This window comes from Talpa occidentalis, unplaced genomic scaffold (assembly GCF_014898055.3).
Source record: "Talpa occidentalis isolate TD23 unplaced genomic scaffold, MPIMG_talOcc4v2.1 talOcc4.6, whole genome shotgun sequence".
Lineage (NCBI taxonomy): Eukaryota > Metazoa > Chordata > Mammalia > Eulipotyphla > Talpidae > Talpa > Talpa occidentalis.
In genome coordinates this window covers 27,583,695-27,600,315 of record NW_023604972.1, presented here as the reverse complement: position 1 = coordinate 27,600,315, position 16,621 = coordinate 27,583,695, and the positions used below count along the sequence as shown (strand labels likewise).

The following is a 16,621-nucleotide window of genomic DNA, read 5'->3' as shown; positions in this document are numbered from 1 at the left end:
GCCAGACAAATGAGAACACAAATAAGCCTGAGCAGAGATGAAGAACTTTCAGAAGAATACACTCCACGGGGAAGACAGTGGTTTTGTGAAATGCAAAGCAAGAAGCAAGTGAGTATCATTTTGATGAGGAACAAAAGGTAAAAGAAGCTTACAATTAAAGGGTCTACCCTCATGAGTTTCTGTTTGCTGAAATGCCCTGCACTTAATTTCACACTTGGTGCATAAAATGTTCTAATAAACATTTCATGAATGAGTGTTCTAGAAAAAAATGACAGTGAAAAAGATTAGTTAAAATAGCCTAGATACGTTTTCCCAGAACTTGAATCTGGACAGTGAATAAGGAAACAAACTAACAAACAAATTATTTACTCTGACTACACCATTTTGCCATTTTGAGACCAGGATAAATTTTCAGTTCATTGTTGGAAGAAACCAAGTTTTCTATGAAGGGTAGCAAACCCAGACACAAGCTTATAGCACTGAAAATGGAAGGGCTGTTTTTCTTTTCCCAAGAGAAGCAAAGCCTTAAAACAGAGTAATACTATTGGGGAAGAGGGAAAATTTTAAAATTATGACATGAAAAAAATCAAATGCCTATAAGAGAATTTGTCATCTCAGGAGTTTACAAAATGATGTGTTGTGGGATCCAAAAATGGTGTGTTAGGTCATCTTCTATGTTTATTCCTCCCTGGCTTCTGCTCTGGTGCAGCTAGGTGAGAGAAGAGAGGTGGCAGGCAAATATACTACATCACTATTTATCTTTTTTAGTGTATATAAATAAAACAATAGTGCAGCAACTCACGCCTTGGTTTTCACAGTCCAACAGGGGTTATTTGCAACCATCAAAACGCAAGCCTCTGCCTCCACTCCCACCCTCCGAGGTTGTTGAGGAGAAGATGCAAGTCAAGGCCCTGTATGACTTTGTACCCAGAGAGCCCTGTGATTTAGCATTAAAGAGAGGAGAGGAATACCTGATATTGGAGAAGTATAATGCTCACTGGTGGAAAGCAAGAGACCACTTTGGGTAAGACTGATGGCTTGTTTGGTCTTTATCAAATTGCTGCTCTTTTATCCCCTAAGGCTTCAGAATCATAAAGAAGACTCTGCTTAGTGGCTCATTTTCTCCAGGTTTATAATTCTTCCTTCCGCATGCACTAGAACCTGTCTCCACACTTGAGACCATTAGAGTAGCGTGTTCAGGCAGAGTCTCAGAACTAGCTTCATTTCAGGATGCTGCCACTGACTAGTGTGTGTTCTTGGGCAAATCAGTCACTCTCCCTGAGTTTCCATTCTTTATTTGTAAAATGGGACTAATAATTTCTACCAGGTAGATTTTTATTTTTTTTTTTTTGTCCATTTATGCAAGAGCTGAGGTACAGGCCAGAGGCGTGGGAGGATGAGAGGATTCACTAGAGACAAAGTGGTGAGCAGAACAGGCAGGCGGACCGAAGATACTGCTGAGGGTAGCAGTGGGCAAGACAGGAGAGGTCTGCAGTGCCATGTGCGTATCAACCTGGCTGGTCGGGAATCGAAGCCATGCTGCAGAGGCCGAGGACAGCTTCACATTGCTGCGCTCAACCCACTGTGCCACTGTGGAGGCCCTAGATTTTTATTATGATTTATAACTTTTTTGGAAATTTGACTTGTTTTTCTGTTAAGCTCTCAGGTAGAAATAAAACAGTATCTTAATCATTTTTATATTTCTGCAATGACTAGTTTTGGAAGTAAATACTAGAGTATTGATGAATTGAATTGGAAAGAAAGATTCTGGGGGGCCTTCCTGGTGGCGCAGGTGGTTGAGCGCAGCGCTGTGAAGCTGTCCACAGCTTCTACAGCGCTGGTTCGACCCTGGCCGCCGGCGAGAAGACCACATGGCGCAGCAGATCTCTACTGCCTCGCCCACTGCTCCCCTCAGCAGTGTATTTCAGTCAGTCTGCCTGTTCTGTTCTCTGCTCTGTCTCTGGTGGATCCTCTCACCCTCCCATGAATTTGGCCCCTACCCCGTTTCTTGTATAAATAAATAAATCTTAAAAAAGAAAAAAAAAAAAGGAAGATTCTGGGTATGCAGACAGACTTCATTATGTCAATTTCTATAGATTATTGATGCCTGACTGCAGTCCTGGGTAGAAAGAAGGCTGAGTCTCTGGGCTTGGGGAGAGAATGCTATCATTGAGACTGATAAATTGCCAAGGATTTTGAGATTACAAGTATCTAAGTAGAAGCACCTAAATTACATGTTTTTCCTCTTCAATGATATTTTCATGATGATTTGGCTCTTGCATCGGCCCTTAGTCTAGGCTTATTATGTGATGGAGAATTTTCAGGGGGAGGAGAGGTATTCGTAGGTTCAGGATTGTCATAGGCCATTCCTACAGATGGCCTATTGGCATGTATCAGACTTAAAAAAAAAAAGAATGGAATGAATTTTTAATCTAATGTTAAGTGAATAAAGTTTTTTTTTTGTATGCAAACATGATAAATAATGCCAGATTCTGTTTTGCCACTGCTTCCAAACCCAATCTGTTCCCCCAAAGCAGTAATGTTCAAATCCTTCCACATCATTTTAAGCAAACTTTCATGCACATATTGAAATATATGATATTGTTTAGAGATTGAATTTAGCTAAATCTTAGGCTTTATGTATACTTTGCGCTACAACTTGCTTTTATTTCTCACTAATATGTTTTAGTGGGTCTTTATAATTTCAAATGTCAATGAATGTGTAGGAAAAGAGAAGCCCCCACCCTGCTGATGGGTGTGTAAACTGGTATATCTCTATCAAGGGCAACTTGCTCTATCTACTGAGAGATATGTGTCTTTGGTGACCCAGGAATTTCCTTGTTTGGTCTCAGTTTTAGAGAAATACTCTTGTGCACAAGAAGTCATGTTCAAGTATTTCCTTACAGCATTGTTGTAAGGCATATAACTTGACTAAAATATCTACTTTTGGGGGCACTTTGCAGCAATTTAAAAACCTTAAGTCAATAACTTTGTAGTTGATGTGTTTTTAACCTAGTAACTAGGTGCATAACCTAGTAATTATAACATCCTGATGATCATGTAAAATCTTTGAAAAGATTTTAGTGCCCTAAAACACCCTAAGCTACTTACATTGTAAGTCTGAATCTTAGTATTTGTCAAACAGATTTTATGGAAAACATTTTTCTTCTTTTAACAATTTAATCAGTAAAGTGAATTTGATTCCCTGTACATCTTTGAGGTTTTAAAAAGATTGATGTCATAAAAATGCCACAAACATGCCAAACATTTTGATTTTTGCTTTGTCTTTTATTGTAGGAATGAAGGTTTAATCCCAAGCAACTATGTGACGGAAAACAAATTAACAAATTTAGAAATATATGAGTAAGTTTTCTCCAAGATATGACCCATGGTTAATCTATGAAAATCAGGTTTATTTTGGCAGTTTCGCTAGATAGATAGATAGATAGATAGATAGATAGATAGATAGATAGATAGATAGATAGATAGATAATGTTTTAAGTCTGCAAAGGAAAAGAAAGTAACACATTTGGCACCTTCAGCTTAAGAGATCTTTGATCCTTATAATGGCTGATTCAGAAACTTCTTAAACTTCTTTTTGTTTTGTTTTGTAGGGCTACTTTTTGGGCTTTGTTTTGTTCTAATAGCAACAGCCTGAAACCAAACACCCATTTTGTACTTGTTTTACTTTATATCCTAAATGGAAAATTAACTGTTAAAAATGACATCAAAATTTCAATCAGTGGTAAATGGCACTTTTTAGACACTTTTTTTTTTGGCTCATGTTTTGAAATGTTTTAGTATAGGTGAAGATGAGAACTGAGCTAATGCTATAGTTTGGAAGAACTTCTGTCATGTTTTGAGAGTTCTACTTAGCAATCTATTTTTGTTACTATTATAAACATGGAAGATGGAGCAGAGCTCAGCAATCATTTTTTCGCCCTCATTCTGCCAGTCAGAAAAAGAGGTTGAGTGATGAGTTTACAAGTAGAAAGTGGCAAAGCTGGGAGTAGTGCTAGTCTATAAATTGAAGTTGGTTGAACACTTGCGCACCCTTTCCTACTGATACTTGCTCTGCAGTTAGCCTATACTTCCAGCAGATGGCTGTCACTAAGGTGCTTCTTTGAGAACCAGGCAGCAAATACAAATTGAATGAGAGAGCCCTCCTTGGTCTGCCTTCACTAACTTATTTAAGCCCAGCTGGAGGTCAGGCTCAGTATATCCCTCTCTTAAAACAAAGCCAATTCTAAAAGCATTGGTGAATAATGTAGATTTTATTGGAGGGGAGAAGAGGACCCAGGACAAATGACATAGCTCATAATGTTACAGGATTTTGCTATTAGTTCTTTCTGTTCTCTCTCCCATTATTCTCCTCTGCTCCATCATCGGAGCTCTTTTCTCTTCTCCCTTCCTGGCCATAATCCCTCTCTTGACCTAAGCATTTAGCTCTGCTCCGAAAGTCCATTCTCCACGCAGTAAAACAAAGTCCATAGGTGGCTGAAAAACCTACAGAAACCAGTTCCGTGACTGCAGATACCAAACAAGCTCTGTGGTGGTCTTACTGGGGTCTCACTGCTACTCCCAGCTCAAACTGCCCAACATAAACAGGTCTCTTTGGAGGCTAAGTCAGGGGAATTTTTGTTTGGAAATCTATGAAAAATTAGACGATTTTTTAATTTATAACCCCAGTTCACTTTTTTCCAGGACATTAAAGGAGATATATCACAAAGGTGCCTAACACAGTGCCTGGTGGTTAGTGCATGACACTCACTAACCAGCAGTTCTACTTCCTTTTCTTCATTGTTAAGTAATTTGCTGGTTCCTTCTCTTGTTTAGACTAGACTTGGAATCTGGCTGTAACAACTTGTTTATATTGTATTTAAGGGCCATTTAAATCAAACTACTCAGAGATTAGAACGATCGTATTTCCTCATGCCTTGATTTATGTGTCTTTGAAAGTCATTAATGACTCCAATTACAAGAAGACTAATATTTAATTATATTGCAGTTTCTTTTTAAAAAAGTTTTATTAAAATAGTAATTATCACTATAAATCACTAAAATTTATCAACCATGAGGCTCATGACTATATAGAAATTACCAGCGTAGGTTGAAGTATATAGTGTGGCTTAGAAATCAGAGAAATATGTGTTCAAATCCCAGCATCACCACTAACTGGTGCTTTGACTTTGGACAACATTATCCACTAAACCTTGAAAAGTGGGGTCAATAATATCTGTCTTATGTTGTATATAGTAAATGTTTATTTTTTAAAAAGATTTATTTATTTATGCATACAAGAACTGGGAAAGAGGCTAGAGGTGTGGGGGGTGAGATGATTCACCAGAGACAGAGTGGGGAGCAGAACAGGCAGATCCACCGAAGTACACTGCTGAGGGGAGCAGCAGGTGAGTCAGGAGAGGTCTGATGGGCCATGTGGGTATCTCCCTGCCTGGGGATTGAACTGGTGCTGAGGTGGCTGCAGAGAGCTTCATAGGTTGCGTCTTAACCTGTTGCGCCACCAGGGAGGCCCTATACTAAATGTTTAATACAGTTTTCTTTTTAAGTACTTTACATATATTATAGGGCAAATTTGTCACTTTAATAGCCTTTTGTAAGTCCTTACATGATCCTAGAAATCTAATAAATTTATATATGGGATAAATCAAGTTCTCCTAACCATACAAATATCATATAAAAATTAGCCAAATTCCTTTAAACTTCAAATAAGTCTAAAATCAATTATTCATCTTAAATCAGAGAGGACAATTGGAAATTACAGATTTTCTGAAGTCATGTACAATTGGATATTCTAAATGTTAAACATATTGTTTATCCTGAACTTTACAGACTGTGGGTCTGATTTATCTCATTATGTCTACACTGAATGTTTAATCTTCTCAGGGTTAGAAAATCACTGAGCAAAGCAGATTTGCCTTCTTAGATCTAATGGGGTTTTTAGGTTGAAAATTCAAAACCCTAATACTGTTACTTATTGTTAGAATTCTAAGGCTAGAACATGGGAACTGAACTGTTATATATGCAAGATACTTCTTTTTTTTTTTAAATTATTCATTTATGCATACAAGAACTAGGGTACAGGCCAAAGGTGTGGGGGCGGGGCGTGAGAGGACTCACCAGAAACAGAGTGGGGAGCAGAACAGGCAGATTGACCGAAGTACACTGCTGAGGGATGCAATGGTTGAGTCAGGAGAGGTCTGCTGCGCCATGTGTGTAGCTCCCTGGCCAGCCAGGGGATTGAAATCGTGTTGCAGAGGCTGCGGACAGTTTCAGAGGTTGCGCCTTAACCCCTGGTGCAACCAGGGAGGTCCTATGCAAGATACTTCTAATCAAGCATGATTGGACTTGATTAATGCCAGTAGAAGCTCAGCCCCAAATCTTGTGTCCGCATCATTCTACATTAGTTTTATCATCAGTGTTGTCTAGATATGTAACAACATTACCCATTAAAAAAATACTCTTCTGATATATACCATAGAATATTACTCAGCATTCAAAAAAGATAAACACATGCAATTTGCAGCAACATGGATGGCGCTGGAAGGGATCATGCTCAGCGAAATAAGCCAAAAAGAAAAATACCGGATGGTCTCACTCATAGCAGGAATCTAGAAAACTTAAATAAGGGACCAGGAAAATGAATAACTATAAGAAAGTGAAAATCAAAATCAACAAAGAACTATGAACCAGAGACACTTTGTGGGGGTGGGGGGTGGGGGACGGGAGGGGAGGGATTGGGGTCAGAATGGAGGGGTTGCAATTGTATGGGGGAATATAAAAATAAAATTTATTATTTAAAAATAAATAAATTAAATTAAATAATCAATTAGGGTATTTAAAATAAGTATGAGTAGTATGTTAAGGACTACAATGGTAAAAGTAAATAATGTGCAACAACTGATAGATAATAGACTTTAATAAAAATCAATTTAAATGTTAAAAAAAATACTCTTCTGATTTTTACCATATGATTTAAATACATCAAATTCTTAAATACCATGCCCCTAACCTCTCCCGAATTGCATTCATCCAATCTTTTTCCTGCCTGCTAGAATTCTGCATTATTTTAAAGGACCCTAAATGTATCATATACCTCTATCTGGCACTGGGTTGTTGCTTTTACATCATTCTGATGACATTCACATAGGGAAGAATTTTAAGCTCGATTTAAATTTGAATATAATATTTGCTTATTTTACTTATCACTATAAGAAATAACTACAAAACAACAATTTACACTGATGCGACGGGAGTAAAAAAAAAAAACAGGTTATGTTAACTTTCATTACATCAGAACTCTCCTGTCTCGCCCGCTGCTCCCCTCAGCAGTGTGTTTCGGTCCGTCTGCCTGTTCTGCTCCCTGCTCTGTCTCTAGTGAATCCTCTCACCCTCCCACACATCTGACCTGTCCCCCAGCTCTTGTATGCATAAATAAATAAATTTTACAAAAAAAAATAAATTTTGTGGAAAATTTTAGGTGATTAAATTATTCAAAGTTACATACTATGTGTGTTAGAAATTTGAATGGAGATGTAATAGGATAAACTAGATATTGGCTTGTAATTAATAAAACTGCATTAAGCTAAATTAATTGACACATAATATTGTTTGTATTTATATATTATACATTTTATATAGAATTATAACATGAATTTAAAAAGTCAACTTTCTAAAATCAATTCTGGAGAAAGTTCTTTAAAATGAAGAAAATGGCATTTTTTTCTGGAAAAAAAGAAACTTAAAAATGATTTTTATTGATTTTACAGGTGGTACCATAGAAGCATTACCAGAAATCAGGCAGAACGTCTTTTGAGACAAGAGGTAATTCATATTGTACTTGAAGAAATCTGTGAAATATTCCCAAAATTTAAGAGAGACATAGTCTTTACCCAACTAAAAGGTTTTATTGGTTCCTGGTTTTTGTTTGTTTGTTCAAAATATTACAACTTCATCTCTACCACAGACTTTTTGTAAGTTGTAAACTGGATATATTTGTGAAAGGTGAAAGATTTACAAGATCTGAGGAGAAACCAGAGTATAAAACTAGATGTATTTCTTTCAGATTGTATTTTCCATTGATATGTATTGTAATTTTAGAAATATGTTTCTCCTGTAAAGACTTAAGCACCAATATACTGAAACTCCTTTAGATACTCCAAAATGCAGCCTTGGAGTTGCCCATATACCTTTGAAAGACCGTTCATCAAGAACACATCTATCCTTATAAACTTAGTTTAGACTCATTAAAAATACAAACATAGACGAATACAAGGAGCTACACTTTGTTCTTTGGGAACAAAGGGAAAAGCAGGGTGGCCAAAACACCAAAGTCAGATCAAAACTGCTCATATAGGTCAAAACCAACCAAAACTGCACATAGTTTAAATTTCCAGTAAATATTAACTGTGCATAAGAGTCAAAACTAGAAACTGAGTAAAGGTATATGTGCCTCAATGCGCTATTATCAGATGTTTAGGAAATTGAGAAATATGAATGAGAAATAATCAGTTCTGTGATGAAAAAGTCAGTTACATGTACTTTTAAAAATTACATTAATTTTTATTGAGGTGGCATTGGTTTACAACACGGTATATGCTGTGTATGATTTAGGGGTATAGATTCACACCTAAATGTGTATTTCCTTGTTCTAGTTAAATGAATAACTCTCCATGTATCAGTTGGCCAGTTGAGTTTCCTCTGCTCTTATATGCCTGCTAATATTATTTGCTGATTTTTTTATAGTGCTTGCTTTTTAAAAAAACTCATTAACATGTATTTTAAAATATATTCCAAAACTAATCTTTTGTCAGTTAGGTGTTACAACTATTTTCTGGTTTCTGCCTCTAGAAAACTTTACATTGCTTTTTCTTATTCAGAAATGAAAAAAAATTAATATCATATTTCTCAGTATTTTGCTTTATGAGCTCTGCTTTTTTTGTTTGTTGTTTCATATTGAATATTCTTCGCTTTCCTGAAGTGATAAAGGGACTTTTCCTTAAACTATTTTAAAGATTTGCTTTTCACATTTAGGTGTTTAATCTTTTTGAAATGTGTGTGTTTATGTGTGTGTGATATTTTAAAAAATACTTTTTCTATGTACCTTAAAATACTTTGTAATTTATGCATTTTCTAATTTTCACTTAAAAATATGCATGGGTTAAATCCTGCTTTGCCATGAGGCACTTGAAATATATATTGGTGGTTTGAATTTCCTAATATTTTACTTAGCCTGTTACATTCACAGGTGAGGCTGGCTTCTAATTTTCTGTTCTCTTTGTCTAGCTTAGTATAAAGCTTATACTAGCATCATAAAATGAGTTGGGGCCAGGGCTTTGTATCTTTTCCAATCTTTAGAATAGCTTATATTGGGTAGAAGTTATTTGTTCCTGGGAGGTTAAATATAGCTCTTGTAAAGTAGCCTGGACATGCTGCTTTTTCAAAAAGATAAAGATGTTTGACTACTGATTTAATTTCCTTTTCTTTCTGAGCTGTTTGATAATTTATTCTTAGCTGGAGAATTGCCTATTTTATATTTATTTTCAAATGTATTGGATAAAATATTCATAGGTGTATCTTAAAAGTTGATTTTTTTTTTAATATTTCAACACTCAGCATGTTTGTATGGTTCAGAATGAAAGGGTTTTGAAAAGTTTTCTTTCATTTTTTTTCAAGATTTATTTATTTATGCATATAAGAACTGGGGTACAGGCCAGAGCTGTGGGGGCTGAGAGGATTCACCAGAGACAGAGTGGGGAACAGAACAGGCAGATTGACCAAAGTACACTGCTGAGGGGAGCAGCAGGAGAGTCAGGAGAGGTCTGTTGCGCCATGTGGACTGCTCCCTGGCCGTCTGGGGATCAAACTCTGTTGGCTGGGGATCGAAATGGTGCTGCAGTGGCTGCGGACAGCTTCATAGGTTGCGTCCTAACTCCCTGTGCCACCAGGAGGCCCCACGTTTTCTTTCATTCTTGTCCCCAATTCATTGACTTCCATCCCCACAGGTAAGCTACTATGAGTTTATATTGTGACTTTTCAGAGATATTTAATACATACACAAGCAAGTACAAATATGTTTGTCGTGTTTTACTTTTTACACAACTGATAACACAAAATATACACTCCTGTGTATATAACCTTTTTCACTTAGTGCTATATAGTCTTTCCACACCACGCGCATAGTCTTTCCACATCAGTACAAGAAGTGTCCTAATTCATTTTACACCTGCATGCTATTTCTTACCTTGAATGTATAACAATTTATTTTATCAGTCCTTCACTATGGAAATTTAAGTAATATACACGTTTTCTATTAAAACAAGGCTGCCACAGGTAAACCTGGACTCACATCTTTTCCCCATTTATGTGAGTATATACACAGGCAGAATCCTCCAAAGTGGGGATTTGGGGTCAAAATACATTTCCCAGTTTTTCAATTGTCTTTTTTTTTTTTTTTGGCCATGAGTAATATTTGAATTTTATACATTTGAATTTATTTGACAAAGTTTTGTAAGGCTTTAGTTTGTCTCAGGATAAAATTGCCTTGCCCACCTCAAGGTTATGAAAATTTTTCCTGTGTTTCTTCACTATTTTAGTTTTTACACATACATGTTTGATACATTTGTCATTTTTCCTGAAGTAAAAAAATGAAGTATGGATCCAACTTCTTTTTCAGTCTTGATTTGAAATGCTAATTTTATCATAAGAACAATTCCAATGTGTTGGACTGCATCTGGATTTCTAATTGGCTTCATTGATTCCAGTGTTTATTCCTCTGCTCCCACTGAAGTGTTTTTAAATAATGAGGTATTGTCTGGTGTAGCTATCATTTCTCTTTTTTGTTGTTTTTCAGGAATATTCTGGATATATATTTTGTCTATATGAGTTTCAGAATTGCTTTGTCTAGTTTTGGAAAACTTCCTGTTGGTTGTATTAAATTTATATATTAGAGAAAATTGTGGACATTGCAAATCAGTGGGTTTTGGGGACCAGTTTTTTCCAGGCCTATGTATTGATTATTCGTATAGAAAAAAATATTATATTCCCATTTCAAACAAAAATAAAATGTTTTAGGATTTTTCAGGAGCATTTAAAATATATCTTCATTTTGCTCTTGCATATTTATCTTTAAGTTTATTTTAAGGTATTTTATCTTTTTATTGCTATTATGTGTGTGTTTATTTGGTTGTTTTTACATAAGAAAGCTCTTGATATCTGAATTAATTTTGTAACTGACATCTTTGGTGAATTCAAATATTTTTGTAGTAGTTTTTCAGCTAATTCTCTTGGGATTTATGTCTGTAATCACAGCAGCAGCAAACGGCGATGATTTCAACTCCTCAAAATTCTAACACAGTATTGCTAAATTTTGCCCCTCATTTAATTGTACTGGCTAGCAAACTTAGGACACTATTCAATACCAGTGCTGACAGCGGACATTTCTTTTTCCCTGATTTTAGTTGGAATGATTTCCACATGAAGTGTGATGTTAGACTTGGGACTAGAGTAAAGAAGTGCTATTGTATTCAGGAAGTGCACATACACTCCTATTTTGCCCAGAACCTTAAAAATATGATATTAGTAGTTGAAATTGGTTAATACCTTTCCAACATTTGTGGAGACAGTCATTGAATTTTTCTCCTCAGATATAACAGTATGATGAATTATATTAATAAAATCTTTAATATTTGCTTACTTTTGCATTTCTGTATGCAGTTCTTCCTGGCCATGGGGTTGTCACTTTTTGCTGTGCTGCTGGATATGGTTTCTTTCTTTCTTTTTTTAAAAATATTTATCTATTTATGCATACAAGAGCTGGGGTACAGGCCAGAGGTGCGGGGGTAGGATGAGAGGATTCACCAGAGTGGGGAACAGAACAGACAGATTGACGGAAGTACACTGCTGAGGGGAGCAGCGGGCGAGTCAGGAGAGGTCTGCTGCGCCATATGGGTTGCTCGCTGGCTGGACAGGAATTGAACTCATGCTGCAGTGGCTGTGGATAGCTTCATAGGTTGCGTCTAACCCTTGAGCCACCAGGGAGGCCCCTGGATTTGGTTTCTTAATATTTCTTTGGGGATTTTGCATTACAAGTGAAACTTAATAGTAGATTTCTCTTTTACACACAGTATTTGCTGTGTTGTTCATGTTGATGTTAAGCTTTGTATAACAATTTAGAAATTTTTCTTCTTTTTATATGTTCTGGAATCATTTAATCAGGCTACTGCTTCCTAAATTTAAGATTTGGTAACATCACAATATGTAACTGTGGCTGTTTTATTTTATCTGTTTAATAGTAGGTCCAGAAAGATTTCTAGTTCATCTGGAATCAATTTTGATAAATTTCATGTTTTCCTAATTGATTACCCATTTTGTTCAAGTTTTCAAATTTATTGTATAGAGTCAAGGAATTCTTTATTTTTCTGGATTCTCATGAAATTTTTTGATAGAGCCCCCCATTATTTATTGATTGACTTGATTGACAGTTTATCTATTGTATTGCTTTTCTCTAAATAACCAGGTTTGAATTTAATTGCTAGCTGTATTTTAAAAATTTTTATAATTTATTATTTTCTCTTCTGTGTTTATTAGTATCTTTCACCTCCTTACTTGAATTTTATAGGTCTTATCCTAACTTATTGAATTGGATATGCTTTTTGGATTTCTTTGTTTATTGATATAAACAATAAGGTTATGTATTTATTTCTAAGTACTTCTTGAACTGTATACTAGAAGTCCTAATGTGCAGAATTTCCTTATTATTTTCTAGATATTTTTAATTTTTATTTAAATTTCTTTGAGTTACATAAAAGAACTTAAAAATTTACAGATAGTAGGGCTTTTTTACTTTGGAATGTTTTAATTTCTGATTTTATTGCTTTGTGGTGAGGGAATGCTATTTGTACTGTTTCTACTTTGAAGCTTTAGAAGAAAGGATCACTACATTTACAACTTTATTATCTGCACATTCTATATACATATATGTATATAGAGGACATTCGCACATACCACGCCTACCACTTCATCTCTTGTATCTCGTGCCCCTGTGGTCTGTAATGCAATCCTTTGCACACAATCATAGCAGGAATTCAATAAAAGCTAGATATTTTCAGTTATAAGTGACTGGAGAATTTTTTGGTTCAAAAATTTGATAAAAAAATAGGCTTGGGCCTCCCCTGGTGGTGCAGCTGTTGAGCGCTGGGTTGCAAGGCTGCCCGCAGCCTCTGCAGCACGTTTGATCCCCGGACACTGGTGAAGGTCCCACCAAAAAAAAAAAAAGGCTTGTCTCTTGTATCTGAAAGAAGACTGCTTAGTGCAGTCCACGCACCTTGAGGTCAGGGTATGCCCTTTGGGGTGTGAGTTCTCAAATAACTATTAGCACTTCATAAGTGTGAGCTTTCATGGTTTGGCAAGATTCTGAGAAGTTCTCTTTTCACATCTGTAAACACTTTCAGCAGAAAGTTTTTATAATTATTATATCAAACTAACCACACAAAACAGCCAGCAGTCAAGATTATTTGAAAACAGTTAACAGCATTATGGTAGTTTTCCAAAGAATATCAATGGGAATCCAATTCATACATGATATTAAGCTTATTGTAATACTCATACTCCCAGCCACGTGTCTTTGTCTTTTTCCTACCCACAGAGCATCTATAGTGCTTCTCCTCACTCCTTCAGGCTTCTGCAAACCTATTCTCTCTCTACCTTTATCATGAACTTTGGTCTCTTTCCATCTCCCTCATCCTTCCTGTGATAGTTTCCTCTGCATCTCACCCGGCCAACTACCATGTTGTTTCTTTTCTGCCAAAGCACAAACCTATGTATCTCAGAGTTCTTTCTATTCATCAGGTATTATCTTCATCAATATAACAAAACTAACTAAATGGTGGGGTACCAGGTTATCAAATTACTGTAGTCTCAGGAACTGAAAATGTATGCTTGTTTCAATTTTTACTCACCCTTCTTTCTCTTTAAGGGCAAAGTTTTTAAATACTCATACATTATAAATTCCTTCCTTCCTTCCTTCCTTCCTTCCTTCCTTCCTTCCTTCCTTCCTTCCTTCCTTCCTTCCTCCTTCCTTCCTTCCTTCCTTCCTTCCTTCCTTCCTTCCTTCCTTCCTTCCTTCCTTCCTTCCTTCCTTCCTTCCTTCCTTCCTTCCTTCCTTCCTTCCTTTCCTTCTTGATTGGTTGATTGATTTATACAAGAACTGGGGTACAGGCCAGATTTGCAGGAGGGTGAGAGGATTCACCAGAGACAGAGTGGGGAACAGAACAGGCAGACTGACCGAAATACACTGCTGAGGGGAGCAGCAGGCAAGACAGGAGAGGTCTGCCGGGCCATGTGGGACCTTCGCCGGCTGGCGGGGATTGAACTGGCGCTGCAGAGGCTGTGGACAGCTTCACAGCACGGTGCTCAACCTCCTGCGCCACCAGGGGAGGCCCCCAATTATGTTATATTGATTTATTTATAGTTCATCTTATTTTATAGGTATGGCTTGTATGCCTAGAAGGGAGATGAAATTAGGTGTACTTTTTAATATTATCTCCTTTCCTAGGCAGTCACAATGTTGGTTTTCATTATTGAAATGTAGACGTGTCTATTTTAAACGTAAATAATGAATTAATTGTTTTACAGTCCAAAGAGGGTGCATTTATTGTCAGAGATTCAAGGCATTTGGGATCCTACACGATTTCTGTATTTATAAAAGCGAGGAGGTAAGCAATTATGATTTTGGTCATTTAGAAATAACAATACCTGGAAGTTTTTTTTTTACTTTATTTTATATATTTTTTACATCATTTTCCATTTTTGCACAATGTATGCTTTTTCATCTTGGTTATAGTCCCCATACGATTCCCACCTCCCTTATTTTGACCGTAATCGTCCTATCCCCTAACCCCGCCCCGCCCCCATGGTGTGTCTCTGGCTTATAGTTGCTTGTTGATTTTGATTTTTACTTTATTATAATTAGTCTTGGAACAGTTCTTTTTTGTGGCAGTCATCATGTAGAGATTGTTAGCAAGCTACCACAGGCAAAAGATAGCTGACCTGAACATTGGTACAAATAATAGGTTCAAGTTGTATTTTTAATAAGTTCTGTGTTTGTGTCACATTGGATAAATTCTTTAATGATCATCTCCTTTTCTCAAGCAGTAAGAAAGATAGATTTGTTACAGCAGACACTGTGGACTGTTCTCATAACCTTTTGTTGGCCCAAGTGTTGACCTGTAGAGAGTTCTCCTACACTTAAGAAGCTTCTTTCTGCTTGAGGGTCTTTTCTGGGTGAGGGCATTCATGCTTCACATAACTAATCCTATATTTGACTGGCAATTTTAAGAAGTATGAAATTATTGTAAGTAGTTATAGTCAATGAAATGTAGATTTTAAGTACTATTTCCTCTATTAATAAGGAAAGGAATAAGTTGGTAGATAAGTACCTCAGCTTCTTTGCACTTTGTCGGACACTTTTGAGGTGTGTTCCACAGTCTCTAGTAGCTTTCTAAAGGGATTGAGTTCCAGCTGCCCATAAGAGCAAGTTTGCTAATTTGCTCTATGTTGGTTTTTCCCTTGTCTTTGTCTCACATCATCTCACATCCTTCTCATAGTATATTTGGTCATTCACTTAACCAATTCTTGATATTCAGTAAATACTTATGTGTCCATTAATAGTTCTACTTTTTTGGACACCAGACTTGTCACCTAGAAAACTTTAGCGAAAATTATATTTGAATCTAAGAACCTAGTAATATAGCAGAGGAATTTTCCTGGAATAGTGAGGGACCTGTTTAATGCAGTTGCTTGTCAGTGTGTAATGTTGCTGGAATAAGAATTTTACTTTATTTTTATTTTTAATAATTTATTTATTTATGCATGTAAGAACTGGGATAAAGGCCAGAGGTGTGGGGGATTAGAGGATTCACCAGAGACAGAGTGGGGAACAGAATAGGTTGATTGACTGAAATACATTGCTGAGGGGAGCAGAAGGCAAGACAGGAGAGGTCTGCTGCGCCATGTGGGTCGCTCCCTGGCTGGGGATAGGACTCATGCTGCAGTGGCTGCGAATAGCTTCACAGTGCTGTGTCTTAACCCCTTGTGCCACCAGGGAGGCCCCTGAATAAGAATTTTAGAGGTGGAGTCCTGTTCCTTAATCAGTTGACTTAGTTCCAAAGTGATCTTTTGCTTGTTTATTAATTCACATTTGATTTATTGTAGTGCTATGGAAGCTACCATCAAACATTATCAGATTAAAAAGAATGACTCTGGACAGTGGTATGTGGCTGAAAAACACCTCTTTCCATCCATCCCTGAGCTGATCTGGTACCACCAGCACAATGCAGCTGGTAAGTGATGAACTTCAAGCCAGGGGTCAGAGCCCAGCTGTTGATAAGCAATGACCTTAGACACTCATCAGGAGCAAATATCCCTCTAAAAATGGTTTAAAAGCTTGAAATACAACCTGTCTTTGGGATCAATTATCTTCCTCATTGATGCTGCTTTGTTTTCCTAGGCGGGGGCAAAAGGTAAGTTGATTTTTTACTTTTTGGTCAGGTTAGGAAAGTGAGGGTGATTGAGAAAAAAAGGTCATTTAGTCATTATGCATTTA

At 36.6% G+C, this 16,621-nt stretch overlaps 1 protein-coding gene across 3 annotated transcripts in view; it reads left to right on the top strand.

Annotated features, from left to right (window-relative positions):
• Positions 1 to 16,621, top strand: part of TXK (TXK tyrosine kinase) — a 45,776-nt gene that overhangs the window by 12,226 nt on the left and 16,929 nt on the right. For all 3 annotated transcript variants that reach the window (XM_054687982.1, XM_054687981.1, XM_037529484.2), the window contains 6 exons: positions 6 to 108; positions 819 to 1,024; positions 3,298 to 3,363; positions 7,788 to 7,842; positions 14,653 to 14,732; positions 16,231 to 16,358. In XM_054687982.1, coding sequence (XP_054543957.1) covers positions 10 to 108; positions 819 to 1,024; positions 3,298 to 3,363; positions 7,788 to 7,842; positions 14,653 to 14,732; positions 16,231 to 16,358 — 634 coding nt within the window. In that variant the 5' untranslated portion in view covers positions 6 to 9. The remainder of the gene's footprint in view (positions 1 to 5; positions 109 to 818; positions 1,025 to 3,297; positions 3,364 to 7,787; positions 7,843 to 14,652; positions 14,733 to 16,230; positions 16,359 to 16,621) is intronic.